The sequence below is a fragment of the Centroberyx gerrardi genome, chromosome 1 (genome assembly GCF_048128805.1).
Source record: "Centroberyx gerrardi isolate f3 chromosome 1, fCenGer3.hap1.cur.20231027, whole genome shotgun sequence".
Classification (NCBI taxonomy): Eukaryota; Metazoa; Chordata; class Actinopteri; order Beryciformes; family Berycidae; genus Centroberyx; species Centroberyx gerrardi.
The window spans coordinates 622,086-637,995 of NC_135997.1; the positions used below are offsets into that span (position 1 = coordinate 622,086).

Sequence of the window (15,910 nt, forward strand, 5' to 3'; positions counted from 1 at the left end):
AGGAGCTACTGTTGAACTCTTACTAGATTCTGTTTAATCCTGTTTCCCGTAAAAAACTGTGATGTGCTAGTATTTCTCTTCCGGTCTGATCATTCTTTTTCTTCTTATTCTTGGCTTTTACCGGCGGTTCACATCCTCGTTTGTTGTCTGTTACCGCCATCAGCCATCTAATGGTTTCATAAATTGGCGAAGGCGATAAGAAGTGGTAAATTAGTAGGGCAACGGTTAGTTTTCTTCAGGTTTATTAAATAGGATTGAATTTAACAACAGTTATCTACGCTGTATGTTGTCGTGATATCACACACTCCGGTACAGTAGGTGGCGATATGCACCTAAATACGTTGGTTTGCGATCCGCCGTAAAACACAGCGAAGAAGAAGAACAATTCATTTTCTGTTTGGGACGTAACCGGAAGTAGCGGATCTGTCGTGCAGTTCAGTTGCTAAGCTGCAGACAGGAGCAGCAGACTGTCAACAAGTTGTCAACAACTGCTGTGACAGATTAGCTGTTGAGCTATTTACCACTTCAGTAATTTAGATGATCGACAGTGATCAACAAATGCAGGTAAAGTAACTTCGTTAACTAATTAGAACTGCGTTTTCCTTATAACTTATAACACAGCGTCCATTAACGTTAATTAGCTGGTGCTAACGCTTGCTAGCTGTTTTAATATTAGCTATAACCTTAGCTAGCTAGTTAACATCAGTCAGTTCACCACTCGAGACTTTGACGTCAAGTCTAACAAACGTTAGTTAACATGAATTAGCTAGTGAGATAAAAAAAAAATGGATTGATAAAATGGCTAGGTATCTTCAACCATTCCTAAACTAGTTAGTATGGCAGATTAGGTAACCTGCTGTGCAAAGTAACGCTAGCTTTAGCTAATTTAGACAACTAGCAGTTGCCAAGTTTGTTGACTAATCTAGCTAGTTAATGTAACGTTAGCCGTTAACGTTACCCTGATGGGCCACGTAGAGGCGTCCGGTCAGTTTCATATTTAATATAAACTGTATAGTATGTTTCTTCTTTTTTCTATGAAGTAGCATCGTTATGAGCAAAACCTTACTGTACTTATGATGTTAGAAAACAGTTACCGGACGGAAACCTAGTTAACCATCAATAACTCAGTCCGTTTTCAGATGGATCAGTGTGGCCGCACACTGTCAGTGCCATCTTAAATGTTTTGATTCATTAAGCTGCTAGTGAGCTAAGTAGGATAATGTTAGTACGGCGAGGTTAGCTACTAGCAACACCTGCTGCTAGCTGCTAATGCCACCTCTCTTTGTGTCAACAGCAGGTGGAGAATCCTGGATGGAAGTCAAAATGAGAAGCTGATGTTGCTTCAGTCTGCCTCAGTACTCTTGACTGAATAACGTAAATTAATTGGATAGCCACATCGGCCCTTCTTGCCTTGATGAGCTAACAGGAGGGGTCAAGTTGTTCAAACTGAAAACACAGGCAACCACATTAGCAAGTGTTGCCATTATGGCTGTGGCCAAAACCACCAAGACATCATGGCGACTGCGTGAGTATTTGTTGCTTTTCTCTGACCGTCTGTTCACCATACCGTTTCATTTGGCCTGAAAGCCCTGATAAAGTAAAACTTAGCCTTGTATGCTGGTTTGCAGAGGAGTTTGTGGCTCACTCCAGCAACGTGTCCTGTGTGGCTCTGGGGAAAAGCTCCGGCCGTCTGCTGGCCACTGGAGGGGAGGACTGCAGAGTTAACATCTGGGCTGTCAGCAAACCAAACTGCATCATGGTAAGACCGTTCCACTGCCACTTAGGGTGCGATCACACCTGCAGTTGGTTTTCTTCTGTCTGAACCATAGTGGAAAAGTTGACTTTGCTGCATTTTTGTGTTTGGTTTGTTTAGGTTCACACTGCCTAAACACAAGCCAACCAGGGCTTGTAAACGAAAGTCACATGACTCACAAGTAGCTCATTCATTGGAGTTTTGGTAACCTGTCATCCTGCCAGGATAGAGATTTTGGTGGCAGTGGAAGTCAAAACAAAAGTGATTCACTAAGCATGATGGACTTGATTGCACTCTTTGTTGTAATTTAATACATTTAGGAGGCATTTCACCTCATCTTGACTTCAGGTTTGCCCTCGTTTCATATTGTTCTGCTAGGCTTTCCAAGCGTGAGGAACAGCTGGCTATCAGATGTCAACATCAGCCTCCTTATACCCATGAAACCTTGAGTTTTGGGGTGGTTTTCTGTAGTTGGTTGGTTGGATTACGTTCTCGCTCCTAACAAACAGCATCACAGTTCTCTTGTTAAACAACTGAGACTCTCAGTGCCGTTATTTGGTGCCACCAAAGGTCATCGTTCTCACCTGGACAAATGAACCGAACTAAAGGAGGAAACACTGCAGAGTTCAGATAAACCACTCAGAACATGATGGGTGTGAACGCACCCTAAATCTATACTTTTGAATTTGGATTTATTTGCAGTTCAGTCTCTACTAATTTCCTCCTGTATCTCTTTCAGAGTTTGACAGGCCACAATAACCCAGTGGAGTGCATTCAGTTCAGTAGTTCAGAGGAACAGGTTGTCGCTGGATCACAGTCTGGATCGCTGCGCGTCTGGGACCTGGAGGCTGCCAAGAGTGAGACTGAATTTATTCTGTGTTTGAGAGAGTGTGTGTGTGTGTGTGTGTGTGTGTGCCTGCCTGTGAGTGACCTGGAGAGAGAGAGTGAATTAACCTATATCTATTTGATCAGAATCAGAAAATACTTTATTCACCAATCAAATTAAAATGCCTGAATTGTCCTTGGTGTTGATGGCTGACATTACATTACATGCTCGCACAGCTAACACACATGGCACTAGGACAGACAGGACCTCACAAGCAGGACAGTGCGGGACAAACAGTGATGGTCAGTCAGTTTTATCCCTCTTGTCCTTATTGTCCTCAGTCTTACGCACTCTGATGGGACACAAGGCCAACATCACCAGCCTGGGCTTCCATCCGTTTGGGGAATTCTTGGCCTCAGGCTCTCTGGACACGAACATCAAGGTGTGTGTGTGTGTGCGTGTGTGTATATACAGTATATACACACACACACATTTTGGATTTATAATCCCAGCATTTATGGATTTATTTATTTATTTTTTCACACTCAAACTCGGTTCTTCTTTTTCAGCTCTGGGATGTGCGGAGAAAGGGATGTGTGTTCAGATATAAGGTAAGAGTCGTGTGTGTGTGTGTGTGTGTGTGTGAGTGACTGTGTGTTCAGTTGTTCTTTGTACATAATACTCAACAGTGTGTGTGTCGAGCAAAGACAGGATATCACTCTGTGAAGAGGAGGAATTGCTTTCATGACCGGTTGAATGTGGTTAGCTATTGGCTATTTGAATCACTTGTATTTTTAATTTGTAGTTCAATTTGTTATAGAAGTAATTCAGAGTGAGCTGCAAACACAGTTCAGATATAGATGTTGTGAGTTTTTTGGATGAAAAGTTCATGTCAGATACTGATGGCTTTGAGCTGGCCCATAACAGTGTTGTGATGCTATTTAAAGGAGCACATGATGCAAAGCCTGTTGTTCTGTTCCTCTGCTCATCGGCTGGTTGTATTGGCTGTGGTTAAAGGCCTGCTGCTAATTTGGTGATTTTGGCACTAGCTGTGTGTGGGTGTGTGATCAAAGGACTAAGCCTAGGGATTATTGAATTGAAATGCTTGCAAAACACCGTCTGTCTCTCTGTCTGTCTCTCTGTCTCTCTGTCTGTCTGTCTGTGTCTCTCTGTCTGTCTGTCTCTCTGTCTGTCTGTCTGTCTGTCTCTCTGTCTGTCTGTAAAGGCTCAAGGCTAAAGGTCTGTTCCCCCATATGGACAGGAACCTGGATAAAATAAAGGAAATACCAATGTGAAGTCTTCTTTAATTAAGGAATCTGGTGGCTCTGACTGTATCTATCCCTAAGGCCCAACTGTGACTCAGTGGTTTGAAAACATAATATGGATTTTTGCTACATAGTCAAGTCAAGTGTATTTGGAAAGCCCTTAATAACAGTTAAAGTCTCAAAGGGCTTCACAGTGGCCACATCTGAAACAAATGAAAATGACATTCCCAGGCTTAGACTCACTGAGTGCAAAGGAAAACTCTCAAGGGAAAACTCTTAGAAAAACCTCATTAGAAAAAAAAAAAAACTGTTACAAACCTTGGGAAGGGATCAGAGAGTCGCCCAAATTAAGTGTGCAGGAGATTTTTGCATTTTGAAATTATTGAGTTTTACATGGAGAAATGATGCTGCACCTGTAGTGATTGCTGGTTGTGTGGGAGTCCAAGAGCTGCTCTGTAAGGCATCAGCCTCAGTGCAGAAGGTTACTTCATGTTAGTGCAGCAGGATTTTGATAAAATAACAATTAAGACCCTCAAGACTGACCTGAGAATCTCTCGAAGACCCTCAGGAATATTTGCCAATATTTGGTCATTTGATTAAAAGTAATTTAGATATTCTGAAATTTTATTCTGAAATTTGGGATTTCAAGGATTTTTGTCAGAATATCATATCCAAGCACAATTATTTGCAAAGACCTGAAACCCTTCCTTATTAAAGTCTTTAATGGGCTTTTTTGGCTCAGATTGAGCATCTGAACTTGCAGATTATGCCAATAAAATGATCCAAGATCCCACCCGTTCAAAAACATGTGACTTCATCATACAGATTTAAAAAGAAAAAATGATTTTCCCTTCAGGGGATCAATAGAGTATTCCAAAAAAGGTTGGTTCAATTTTAGGAAAAGTCCCCCGTCTCGTCCCAGTACAGACCACAGACCTGATTGTGCTGCATCTTTATTCTGACCCTGAAACATCTTTCGGAGATGAAGTTTTCTCTGTGTTTGTGTTGCAGGGTCACACTCAGGCGGTGAGGTGTCTGGCTTTCAGTCCGGACGGGAAGTGGCTGGCCTCAGCGAGCGACGACAGCACCATTAAGGTACCGAGCATCAGAGTACTGAGACGACCCCCGATCTGAGCTGTGATCAGTAACATCCATCTGTTCCTACAGCTCTGCAGTCTGAAACTATTATGTATGTTCTACATTAGTTTAGTCAGAAGAGCCTAGCCTGTAGATGGAAATTAAGATTTTTGCAAATTCCTTAGCTTTTCATAACTCTAAACATAGGCCTGCTTTACTCTGCTGTTAAATATTACAAATGTAAAACAAGTCTTTAACAGACTCGAAATACCATTCACATGAAACTGCTGAGGATACAGCTGTTTCCTGCAGCAGGACGTACTGAGGGACAGTGGATTTCACCAAAATTCTGATGTGACTTTTTGTCTTCCACCTTAAAATGTGTGGGGCAAGGTGACTGTTCAGTCTTCATTTGTTTGATGGTTTGTGTGACACGTGATATCACACACACCACTTGTCCGATATTGATGAATGGAGGAATGATGCATCTCCCCACTGCCTCTCCAGTGGGGAGAATTATACAGGTTGGCCATAGAGGACGCTTCAATTCCAGGTCAAAATTAAACCCCCTATGTTTGATTGACATGAAATTTGGTGCACATATCCATCTACTGTTGCTCTACAGATTTACCTCTAGGACCAGGACACCATATTAGATATTTTGAATTTTTTTAATTCCTTGAAAAATGCCTTTTCTACTGACCTTTCAGTACCAGACTTGGTACATGACCAAGGTGCACCTGTATACAGTATATACTATATACTTATATATATATGTTTGCATATAGGCATAAATGATTTTGTTAATTCAGTATGGGTTTACCTGTTTAAAAAAAGGCTTTAAACCCCTTGTACACAGAGTTGAGTTTGCAAGCTCATACTTATTTTTGCTGTTTTCTCAACAGAATGAACGAAAAAACACGTTTGTTTTCCCCAGAAACATCACCACAGGGTTGAGGTTGATGTATTTGACCTTGATGATGTTGTGATGTTTTCACCCAGCTCTCTTTCCCTCTCTCCGCCAGCTGTGGGACCTGACTGTGGGGAAGATGATCACAGAGTTCACGGCTCACACCGGAGCGGTCAACATCGTCCAGTTCCACCCTAACGAGTATCTGCTGGCATCAGGCAGCTCAGACAGGTACCAGAAGCACACCGTGAAGTCTGCTCTGTCCGTCCGCTGAAGTGATCTCACACTACTGGACTGATTTTGATGAAACTTGGGTGTGTGTGTGTGTGTGGGGGGGGATAATGCATCTTCACACCATCATTTAAAAATTACATTGAGTGGTCTAATAGAGGAGCTACAGTTAATGGACAGTTTAATACCAGTGGTCCAAATTTGACAAAACATGGATGGACGAGACATGTTTGCACTGTGTTCTAGCACAGTGGTTCTCAACCTGGGGGTCGGGACCCCTCAGGGGGTTGCAAGATAATTTTGGGGGGTCGCAAGATGATTTATGGGATAGGAAAAAATATATTTCTACTGTAGAAATGTATTACCTTGTCAATTTTTGCTTTTTTTTTTGTTACTTTTGCATTTTGTTGCTGATTGCCTGCATCATTTTTGGAGGATGACATGTTAACTTGTCTGTGTTTGCTCACTACAGGACAGTCAAGCTGTGGGATCTGGAGAAGTTCAAGATGATTGGCTCAACAGACGGAGAGACCAGTCCAGTCAGGTGTGAACTACACTGCTTTGCCTCTCCGTTAACAAAGTGTAGCAGGTTGGACTCCATGCTGCTGGAACATCAACCCTAACCCGCTTCTGTCTCGGTAGGTGTGTGCTGTTCAGCCCGGACGGCGGCTGTCTGTTCAGCGGGGCGGTGGACTCGCTGCGGGTCTACGGCTGGGAGCCGGACCGCTGCTTCGACGTGGTTCCAGTGGGCTGGGGCAAGGTGGCAGACCTGGCTGTCTGCAACCAGCAGCTGGTGTGTAGCACCGCAGTGTCAGACCAAGACTGTTACTGTTATTAAAGCAGAACTCCAGACATTCTTGACCTGGGCCGTGAGATTTTGGTCAGAATGGATCAGTATGATGGATTTTCCTCTACCAGCCTTCATTTAACGGCAACATTCTTCTCTCTCTCTCTCTCTCTCTCTCTCTCTCTCTCTCTCTCTCTCTCTCTCTCTCTCTCTCTCTCTCTCTCTCTCTCTCTCTCTCTCTCTCTCTCTCGTCTCTATCTCTCTCTCTCTTTCTCTTTCTGTCTCTATCTCTCTCTATCTCTCTCTTTCCGTCTCTCTCTCTCTCTCTCTTTCTCTTTCTGTCTCTATCTCTCTCTTTCTCTTTCTGTCTCTATCTCTCTCTCTCTATCTCTCTCTTTCCGTCTCTATCTCTCTCTCGCTCTCTCTTTCTCTCTCTCTCTTTCTTTCTGTCTCTCTCTCTTTCTCTTTCTGTCTCTATCTCTCTCTCTCTCTTTCTCTTTCTGTCTCTATCTCTCTCTTTCTCTTTCTGTCTCTATCTCTCTCTCTATCTCTCTCTTTCCGTCTCTATCTCTCTCTCTCTTTCTCTTTCTCTTTCTGTCTCTATCTCTCTCTCTCGTTCTCTTTCTGTCTCTATCTCTCTCTCTCTATCTCTCTTTCTATCTCTATCTCTCTCTCGCTCTCTTTCTCTCTCTCTCTCTTTCTTTCTGTCTCTATCTCTCGCTCTCTTTCTCTTTCTGTCTCTATCTCTCTCTATCTCTCTCTTTCCATCTCTCTCTCTCTTTCTCTTTCTGTCTCTATCTCTCTCTCTCTTTCTCTTTCTGTCTCTATCTCTCTCTCTCTATCTCTCTCTTTCCGTCTCTATCTCTCTCTCGCTCTCTCTTTCTGTCTCTCTCTCTCTCTCTTTCTCTTTCTGTCTCTATCTCTCTCTCTCTCTTTCTCTTTCTGTCTATCTCTCTCTCTCTTTCTCTTTCTGTCTCTATCTCTCTCTCTCTATCTCTCTCTTTCCGTCTCTATCTCTCTCTCTCTTTCTCTTTCTCTTTCTGTCTCTATCTCTCTCTCTCGTTCTCTTTCTGTCTCTATCTCTATCTCTCTCTTTCCGTCTCTATCTCTCTCTCGCTCTCTCTTTCTCTCTCTCTCTCTTTCTTTCTGTCTCTCTCTCTCTATCTCTCTCTTTCCGTCTCTATCTCTCTCTCTCTTTCTCTTTCTCTTTCTGTCTCTATCTCTCTCTCTCGTTCTCTTTCTGTCTATCTCTCTCTCTCTATCTCTCTCTTTCCGTCTCTATCTCTCTCTCGCTCTTTCTCTCTCTCTCTTTCTTTCTGTCTCTCTCTCTCTCTCTCTGTTTCTCTTTCTGTCTCTATCTCTCTCTTTCTCTTTCTGTCTCTATCTCTCTCTCTTTCTCTTTCTGTCTCTCTCTATCTCTCTTTCTGTCTATCTCTCTCTCTTTCTCTTTCTGTCTCTATCTCTCTCTCTCTTTCTCTTTCTGTCTCTATCTCTCTCTCTCTATCTCTCTCTCTCTCTCTCTTTCTTTCTGTCTCTCTCTCTCTCTCTCTCTCTCTTTCTTTCTGTCTCTATCTCTCTCTCTCTCTTTCTCTTTCTGTCTCTATCTCTCTCTATCTCTCTCTTTCCATCTCTCTCTCTCTCTCTCTTTCTCTTTCTGTCTCTATCTCTCTCTTTCTGTCTCTATCTCTCTCTCTCTATCTCTCTCTTTCCGTCTCTATCTCTCTCTCGCTCTCTCTTTCTGTCTCTCTCTCTCTCTCTTTCTCTTTCTGTCTCTATCTCTCTCTCTCTCTTTCTCTTTCTGTCTATCTCTCTCTCTCTTTCTCTTTCTGTCTCTATCTCTCTCTCTCTATCTCTCTCTTTCCGTCTCTATCTCTCTCTCTTTCTCTTTCTCTTTCTGTCTCTATCTCTCTCTCTCGTTCTCTTTCTGTCTCTATCTATCTCTCTCTTTCCGTCTCTATCTCTCTCTCGCTCTCTCTTTCTCTCTCTCTCTCTTTCTTTCTGTCTCTCTCTCTCTATCTCTCTCTTTCCGTCTCTATCTCTCTCTCTCTTTCTCTTTCTCTTTCTGTCTCTATCTCTCTCTCTCGTTCTCTTTCTGTCTATCTCTCTCTCTCTATCTCTCTCTTTCCGTCTCTATCTCTGTCTCGCTCTTTCTCTCTCTTTCTTTCTGTCTCTCTCTCTCTCTCTCTGTTTCTCTTTCTGTCTCTATCTCTCTCTTTCTCTTTCTGTCTCTATCTCTCTCTTTCTCTTTCTGTCTCTCTCTCTCTCTATCTCTCTCTTTCTGTCTATCTCTCTCTCTTTCTCTTTCTGTCTCTATCTCTCTCTCTCTTTCTCTTTCTGTCTCTATCTCTCTCTCTCTATCTCTCTCTCTCTCTCTTTCTTTCTGTCTCTCTCTCTCTCTCTCTCTCTCTCTCTCTCTCTCTCTCTCTCTCTCAGATCGGTGTGTCGCACCAGCTGACCAACGTGTCTTCCTATGTGGTTGACCTGACGAGGGTGAAGAAGACCGGAGGCTCTGTGATCCAGGGGGTGATCCAGGACGACAAGCCGCTCACAGAGCCGTCTCCCAAAGGATCCACGCTGCGGAGGAACTACGAGCGACCCATGACCACCTGCAGCACCCAGAGGTACACCAGCCTCCGAGCCCTGGCTCCTGCAGACATTTCACTGGGAATAATAATAATCTTTATTTTTATAGCACTTTTCGAAAATAGAGTTTACAAAGCTGCTGAAAAAAAGAAGGGCAAAGGAATGAAATAAAGCTATAAATTAAAAGAATTCAAAGATTAAAAGAATAAAAGGAAAGGAGAATAAAAACATATTTTCTGCAGTTCAATAACGAGTGTCCAAAATGAAAATTATGGCTCACCTACCAAGGGCTGATAAACAAAAAAAATGACCTGCCAAGAGTAATTTATTCAGACAAAATAATATACTTTTTTCACAGAAATGTCACCCTACCATATCTCAATGTTATTTTGTATATAAAATCAGATACTGTGTGAAACATCTGATAGACAAGAGCAGAGTTAGGGTTTTAATTTAAAACATGCTGACTCACTTATACATTGTTATTTTGGGGGGTTTTTTATTTTAAATTTTTCTTCCTTTTTTCTTTGTGCTGGCTTCACACCTGCTGTGCGTCGCCACGTGGGAATAATGTTAAGTTTTACCTAACATCAGGCTAGTTAACCATCCAGGCAACGGAAACATGAGGGAAATGTTAGGTAAGTTTAGACGCTACGTCTTTGTGCAGCGTAACAGGCAGCCAATCAGGAGTCTGCTTGATACAGAGCCATAATTTTGCTTTGATTTGATTGGCAGTCAGAGAGAATGTGAAGTTTGACAACAGGCAAAGACCAAAGACTGAATCTAACGGAGGCGTTCAAATGTTATCGTCTCAAAAAGTTACTGGCCAGAGTGGCAGTGAAGGTGAATGGTACCTGCAGCCGGTGCTCAGCGGGTTAATGTGCACCCTGCACACGACACGTTCAGGACACTGACCATATAGACTTAACTCAAATGTTTGCAAACAAGCAGGAAACAGACATTTCTTGTAAACACTGCCAAACGGAGAAGACGGTGACTAGCATGCAGATGTCCTCTAGCAGACCGAGTTTCCGTCCGGTCAGTCTGACTAGGCAGAAGCACACACACCGGCCGGGGGGGGGGGTGGGGGGGGGTGGGGGGGGGAGATTAAAGCCGGAGCAGCTAAGCGGTCTGATCCGTTTACCTGGCGCTGCGGCTCAGCTGGGAGCGGGACGGACCGGCTGCTAACAGACGACATGATGAGTTTTACATGGAGGCAGCATTGATCAGCCTCACCTCTCCCTCTATACATATAGGAACATTCATTGTTTAAAACACAAACATGACCATATCTTGTGATATTAGTTAATAATCAGTTTATTTGAATGTGATTTCAGCTCTCTGGCTCCCTAGCTGCCTTCATCTCTTCTATGGAGAATACAATAATGTTAGCAAATATAGCTTATAGCATTTTACATACAAACATACACTACCAGTCAAAAGTTTGGACACACACCACATTATACTTTATTTTAGAATAACAGTAAAGACTCAAAACTATGAAATAACAGAAATGGAATTATGCAGCGACCAAAAAAGTGTTAAACAAATTAAAACTATCTTATATTTTAGATTCTTTAAAGCAGCCGCCCTTTGCCTTGATGGAAAGGCAAAGGCTTTGGAAAGAAATTCATACAAAGGATCAACTTCACTATTTATATTTGTCTAAGAAACTAATTTCAAGCATTTAAGCAGAAGCCTTTAGATCAAAATGGCTTTAAGAGAATGAGAAACACAGAACATTCAGTCAGGTGTCACAAATTTCATGTAAATATGAGAAGACCATTATTGTAATTGTGTGAAAATGTACAGCTAAGGTTTACAGAGAGAAAAATGTTCACATTACTGGACCTTTTGTTTCCTCATATTAATTAGACACCGCTCGATAAAGAACAAACATGATTTGTAGGAAGTGGTTTTCTGTGCTGTGAAGCGTGGAGCGTAAAAGCGGACGGGCAGAGTGAAGCGTCTCACCTGACCGAGACGTTTTGTCCTCCAGGGTGAAGCGGAGCTCGGAGGCCGAGAGGCGGAGTCCCGAAGGCGAGAGGCGGAGTCCCAGCAGCGAGGACGAGAAGGACGAGAAGGAGTCCACCGCTGAGATCCGCAACGCCGAAGACTACAAGGAGATCTTCCAGCCAAAGAACGCCATCTGTAGGTGGACTGCGAGCGTGACATCACCTCATGACCTCAAATCCACCGCTGCAGCGTTATATAGTTTGGGATTTTTCATTAGTTTTTATTTTTTACATAGTTTTTGATTTTTATTTCAATTTCAGTTTAGTTTTGGTTAGCTTTCAGTGAGGCTTTGGTAGTTTTAGTTTAATTTTATTTATTTATTTTTTTAACAAATGTTTAGTTTTAGTTTAGTTTCTACAAAATTTCAGTTGCAGTTGTATTTTTGGAAGGGCTGCTGTCTTTTTAAAGGTATACTAATGAATTTCAGAAAAAGTATTTTGCAAGTTTGCATCAGATAAATTGTTTGTAAATTATTTTTACATTAATTTTTCAATTAGTGTTCAGTAAAAATTGCAAAAAATCTCCTTTTACCCTGCACATAAAGAACAAAAAACTTTTCACCTATATTTTTATTTTAGTTTTGTTTAATTTTACAAGGAAGCAAGATAGTTTTAGTTCAGTTTTAATTTTTGCACAGTGTCGTTTTTATTTTCATGCCAGTTTAAGATTGTTTTGTAACTAGTTTTCGTTTTAGTTTTAGTTTATGATAAAACCTTTGGACCGTCACTGACTCCCTCCTCCCTCTCCTCCCCCTCCTCCCTCTCCTCCCCCTCCTCCCTCTCCTCCCTCTCCTCCCTCTCCTCCCTCTCCTCCCCCTCCTCCCTCTCCTCCCTCTCCTCCCCCTCCTCCCCCTCCTCCCTCTCCTCCCTCTCCTCCCTCTCCTCCCTCTCCTCCCCCTCCTCCCTCTCCTCCCCCTCCTCCCTCTCCTCCCTCCCAGCTCGCACTCCTCCCAAGATGGCCGAGCCCTTCCCCGCCCCGCCAGAGGACGGTGAGTCTGCAGCCCTCAGCACTTTAACCAGAGATTCATGAGACACAGAATGTGTTGTGAAGTGAAGACTGTTTCACCTCCTGCTGTCTGTCTGTCTGTCTGTCTGTCTGCCTGTCTGTCTCTCTCTCTCTCTCCCCCCTCCCTCCTCCCTCCCTCTCTCTCTCCTGCAGAGAGCTTTATGGTGAGAGCCAGCCAGGTGAAGGATCTCATGACTCCTGTTCCTGACAAGCAGCAGGTCGGTGGAGGCTGTGCTTTTCATTAAGTCTCTGGCTGTGCACCGGTACAGTAGTGCTGACGAAGTGTGTGTGTGTGTGTGTGTGTGTGTGTGTGTGTGTGTGTGTGTGTGTGTGTGTGTGTGTCTGAAGCCGGGCGTGTTGAAGAACCCTCCGCTGGCCTCGTCAACTCCTGTCCAGAGGGTGGAGCCTACCGTGGTTTCTTCTGCGCCCCGCCCCGCCCCCTCGGCGCCCGCCTCAGCCGTCCGGGCGGCCGTCTCCAACCCCCCCGCTCCCCCCGCCCCCGCCGCCACCCCCCGCCCAGCAGCCCAGGCCGCCGTCACCACCGCCAAGGCCAAGCCGCTGCCCAGTGTCATCCTCTCCACCAGGAACGAGCCAATAGGACTCAACGTGGCCGATTTCCTGCCTGTGAGTATAAACACACACACACACACACACACACACACACACACACACACACACACACGCATGAGCTAAAGCTGTGTCTTTGCCGGCTCGTTCTCCAGTCGGCGCCCAACAGCCGCGGCGGTGCGCTGGGCGACGAGGAGGCTCTGTCCCAGATCAAGAAGGGTCACGACACCATGTGTGTGATGCTGAGCAGCCGGCACAAGAACCTGGAGACGGTGCGAGCCGTGTGGGGCAGCGGAGACGTCAAGGCAAGACACACACACACACACACACACACACACACACACACACACACACACACACACACACACACACACTCTGACAGAACACCGCTGTTTACCTGTCTGCCGCCGCTTCACATTTCCACCAGTCGTTTTGCAATTCATGCCGTATGTAATTCGATTTTTTGTTGTTTTTCAATTCAAACATTCCCGTGTCAGACCTAGTTTGAAATAAACTGCTGTCCCGGCTAACACAAAATAAAAAGCCAGGATGTGACAGTAAAGTGTTTCTGAGGGATTATTACACTGGTGACTTCTGTACTTCCTCTCTCCAGAGCTCTCTGGACACTGCTGTTTCCATGAGTGACCTGTCAATTGTTGTGGACATTCTCAACATTGTCAACCTTAAAGCGTGAGTGGGCAACTCACACACACACACACACACACACACACACACACACACATTAATCAAAGTGGTATCTTCTATCCACTGTATTTGAGTCATTTGACCTTGCCGTCTCGTCTGTCTCAGGTCGCTGTGGAAACTAGATTTGTGCACATCCATACTTCCTCAGATAGAAGAGCTGCTGCAGAGCAAATATGAGAGGTGAGTGAACTCGGGCGCAGAGTTATGACATCATCTGTCCATGAGAGGATCTGTCAGGAACACTGCTGTGTCCTTCACTCAATAGGACCGACACAGATTTGTCTCTAGATGAAAATCTCTAGATGGCTTCAGTGACGCTGAGTGGAAGTGAAGGATTGTGTCTGTGTGGCCGAGCCGAGCTCCGCCTCGCTCACTGGATGATGGATATGAAGTCTCAGCTGCTGTCTAGCTTTGACAAAAATGGAATTGGCTGTTATGATAATTCTTGTTTTACCAGAGAGCTACTTTATGATGTTTCTGGCTTTCTTCTGTTTTTTTAATCTTGTGTCTGTACGCAAAAACGTTTTAGATTATAAAAATGCCTCAGTAATCATTCTGATGAGACTCAGCTGAAGCTCGTACCCAGACGAGTACAGAAAGTCCTGCCAGCTGCCTGTCGTCGACCCAGCAGCCAATCACTGTGCTTCTGTCACTGCAGAGCTGACCTGATCCTGATCTCTCTCTCTGTGTGTGTGTGTGTGTGTGTGTGTGTGTGTGTGTGTGTGTGTGTGTGTGTGTGTGTGTGTGTGTGTGTGTTTTTTATTAGCTATGTGCAGACGGGCTGCATGTCTCTGAGGCTGATCCTGAAGCGCTTCTGGCCGATCATTTCAGACACACTCACAGCGCCGCCATCAGTCGGTGTGGATATCACACGAGAAGAGCGGTGAGGATCTCAGGACTTTTCAGTTATATAAAAACTGTTACATTGTTTTCTTGAATTTGAATCATTTTAAAATTGCATTTTGAGAAAGTATTAATACATTCAAATAAATAGAATAATTTCATACCATTTTTAGCAGTCACCATTTGTCACTCTTTAGACACAGCCCAAGTAATTGGAAAGTGAACTGATGATGTATTTGTTATTCTAGACACCAGAAATGCAAGACCTGCTACAAGCAGCTGAAGAACCTGAGCAACCTGGTGAAGAACAAGGCGGACCAGGTGGGTCGGCACGGCAGCGCCTTCAAAGAGCTGCAGCTGCTCATGGCTCCGCTTGACTGACGGGACCCGGACCCAGACCGCCGGAGGGTTTACGGCCCTCGCGCCCGAGTCGGCAGTCACTTAACCCGCATCGGGCCGGACCGGATCAGTCAATCCAGATGCTGCTGAAGGACTCGGCCCACTGAGGCGGAGGGACTCGACTCCCTCTGCCGGAAGCTCTGGGCATTTATGATTCCTGCACTGCGTGTGTGAATCTGTCAGTAGGATCCTTTCCTCCAAGGCCTTCTACAGGCTGGGCTTGTGGAGCAGGTTTTGTGATAATCCACATGTGAGCGTGTCGTGCCTTGGACGGTGTAGTCAGGTGGTTTAATGAATCAACTACTCTGTCCTGAATCCAAAAACCTGGTTCTAAACCCAGCATGTGGAAGGCCTGAGTAAAACCGCTTTCCTCTCAAAACACTTAGTTCACATGTTGTGATTGCACAGAGACGCTGAGAGGATCGGAGACACTGTGATGGATTTTCTGACGGTATTTAAATGGTTCCACAATCCTTTTCTACTCTCTACTTGACAGAGATTTAGATGCACTCTTTTAAATGTACTGTTCAACTGAAGACCAATGTTTTTTTTTTAATAAAAAAGTAGTAAAATCATGATCTCTTGACTCTTCACGTTGGGGACTGTGATTAATGAGATTCCTCTTTCCACCAGCAGATGGCAGTAACGAGGCTCAATCGAAATGCCCCAATCCTGGATTTCTGAGTATCATTACTGGTATTGCCATACAGATTCTTGACAGGTTGTACAGTATTTGTTGATGGAAAAACCTTTGATTCCACTATAACTCTCAATCAAGGTCTATTTTGCTGCAATATTTACAACACAATTATTTACTAGCTTCAAATTACATTAATTTTTTTTAGCTGCCACATTTCTTCAATGAAACCAACAGCCAGTAGTGGAGCAGAAGAAGCTACAAACACTGCAAAGCATTGAGACACTGAGATGGGGAGACAAAATT

The 15,910-nt window shown here is 44.1% G+C and overlaps 1 protein-coding gene across 3 annotated transcripts; it reads left to right on the forward strand.

Moving 5' to 3' along the window:
- The first annotated feature begins 432 nt into the window (after positions 1–432).
- katnb1 (katanin p80 (WD repeat containing) subunit B 1) lies at positions 433–15,545 on the forward strand. Of its 3 annotated transcripts, none has more exons than XR_013504856.1 (20): positions 433–564; positions 1,295–1,525; positions 1,629–1,759; positions 2,493–2,610; positions 2,921–3,021; positions 3,149–3,190; positions 4,856–4,939; positions 5,947–6,062; positions 6,535–6,606; positions 6,705–6,855; positions 9,283–9,470; positions 11,432–11,583; positions 12,386–12,436; positions 12,607–12,671; positions 12,802–13,077; positions 13,176–13,325; positions 13,634–13,710; positions 13,831–13,905; positions 14,502–14,608; positions 14,817–14,953. XR_013504856.1 is itself a non-coding variant. In XM_071923171.2 (20 exons), exons 2-20 carry the CDS (start codon positions 1,486–1,488, stop codon positions 14,947–14,949), a joined length of 2,139 nt encoding a protein of 712 aa, XP_071779272.1. In that variant the 5' UTR covers positions 433–564; positions 1,295–1,485; the 3' UTR covers positions 14,950–15,545. The 3 variants fall into 3 exon arrangements, 2 of the variants coding, with proteins under 2 accessions (XP_071779272.1, XP_078139499.1); XM_071923171.2 differs by having other exon boundaries at positions 14,492–14,608; positions 14,817–15,545; XM_078283373.1 differs by having other exon boundaries at positions 466–564; positions 1,298–1,525; positions 14,492–14,608; positions 14,817–15,545.
- The last annotated feature ends 365 nt before the right edge of the window (positions 15,546–15,910 follow it).

What these genes read in the sequence shown, in the direction of transcription:
- katnb1 (XM_071923171.2), top strand. Translation starts at nt 1,486, where the DNA reads ATGGCTGTGGCCAAAACCACCAAGACATCATGGCGACTGC. An exon ending in CAAGACATCATGGCGACTGC is followed by an intron (nt 1,526 to 1,628) that starts GTGAGTATTTGT and finishes GCTGGTTTGCAG; the next exon opens with AGGAGTTTGTGGCTCACTCC. An exon ending in GATATCACACGAGAAGAGCG is followed by an intron (nt 14,609 to 14,816) that starts GTGAGGATCTCA and finishes TTGTTATTCTAG; the next exon opens with ACACCAGAAATGCAAGACCT.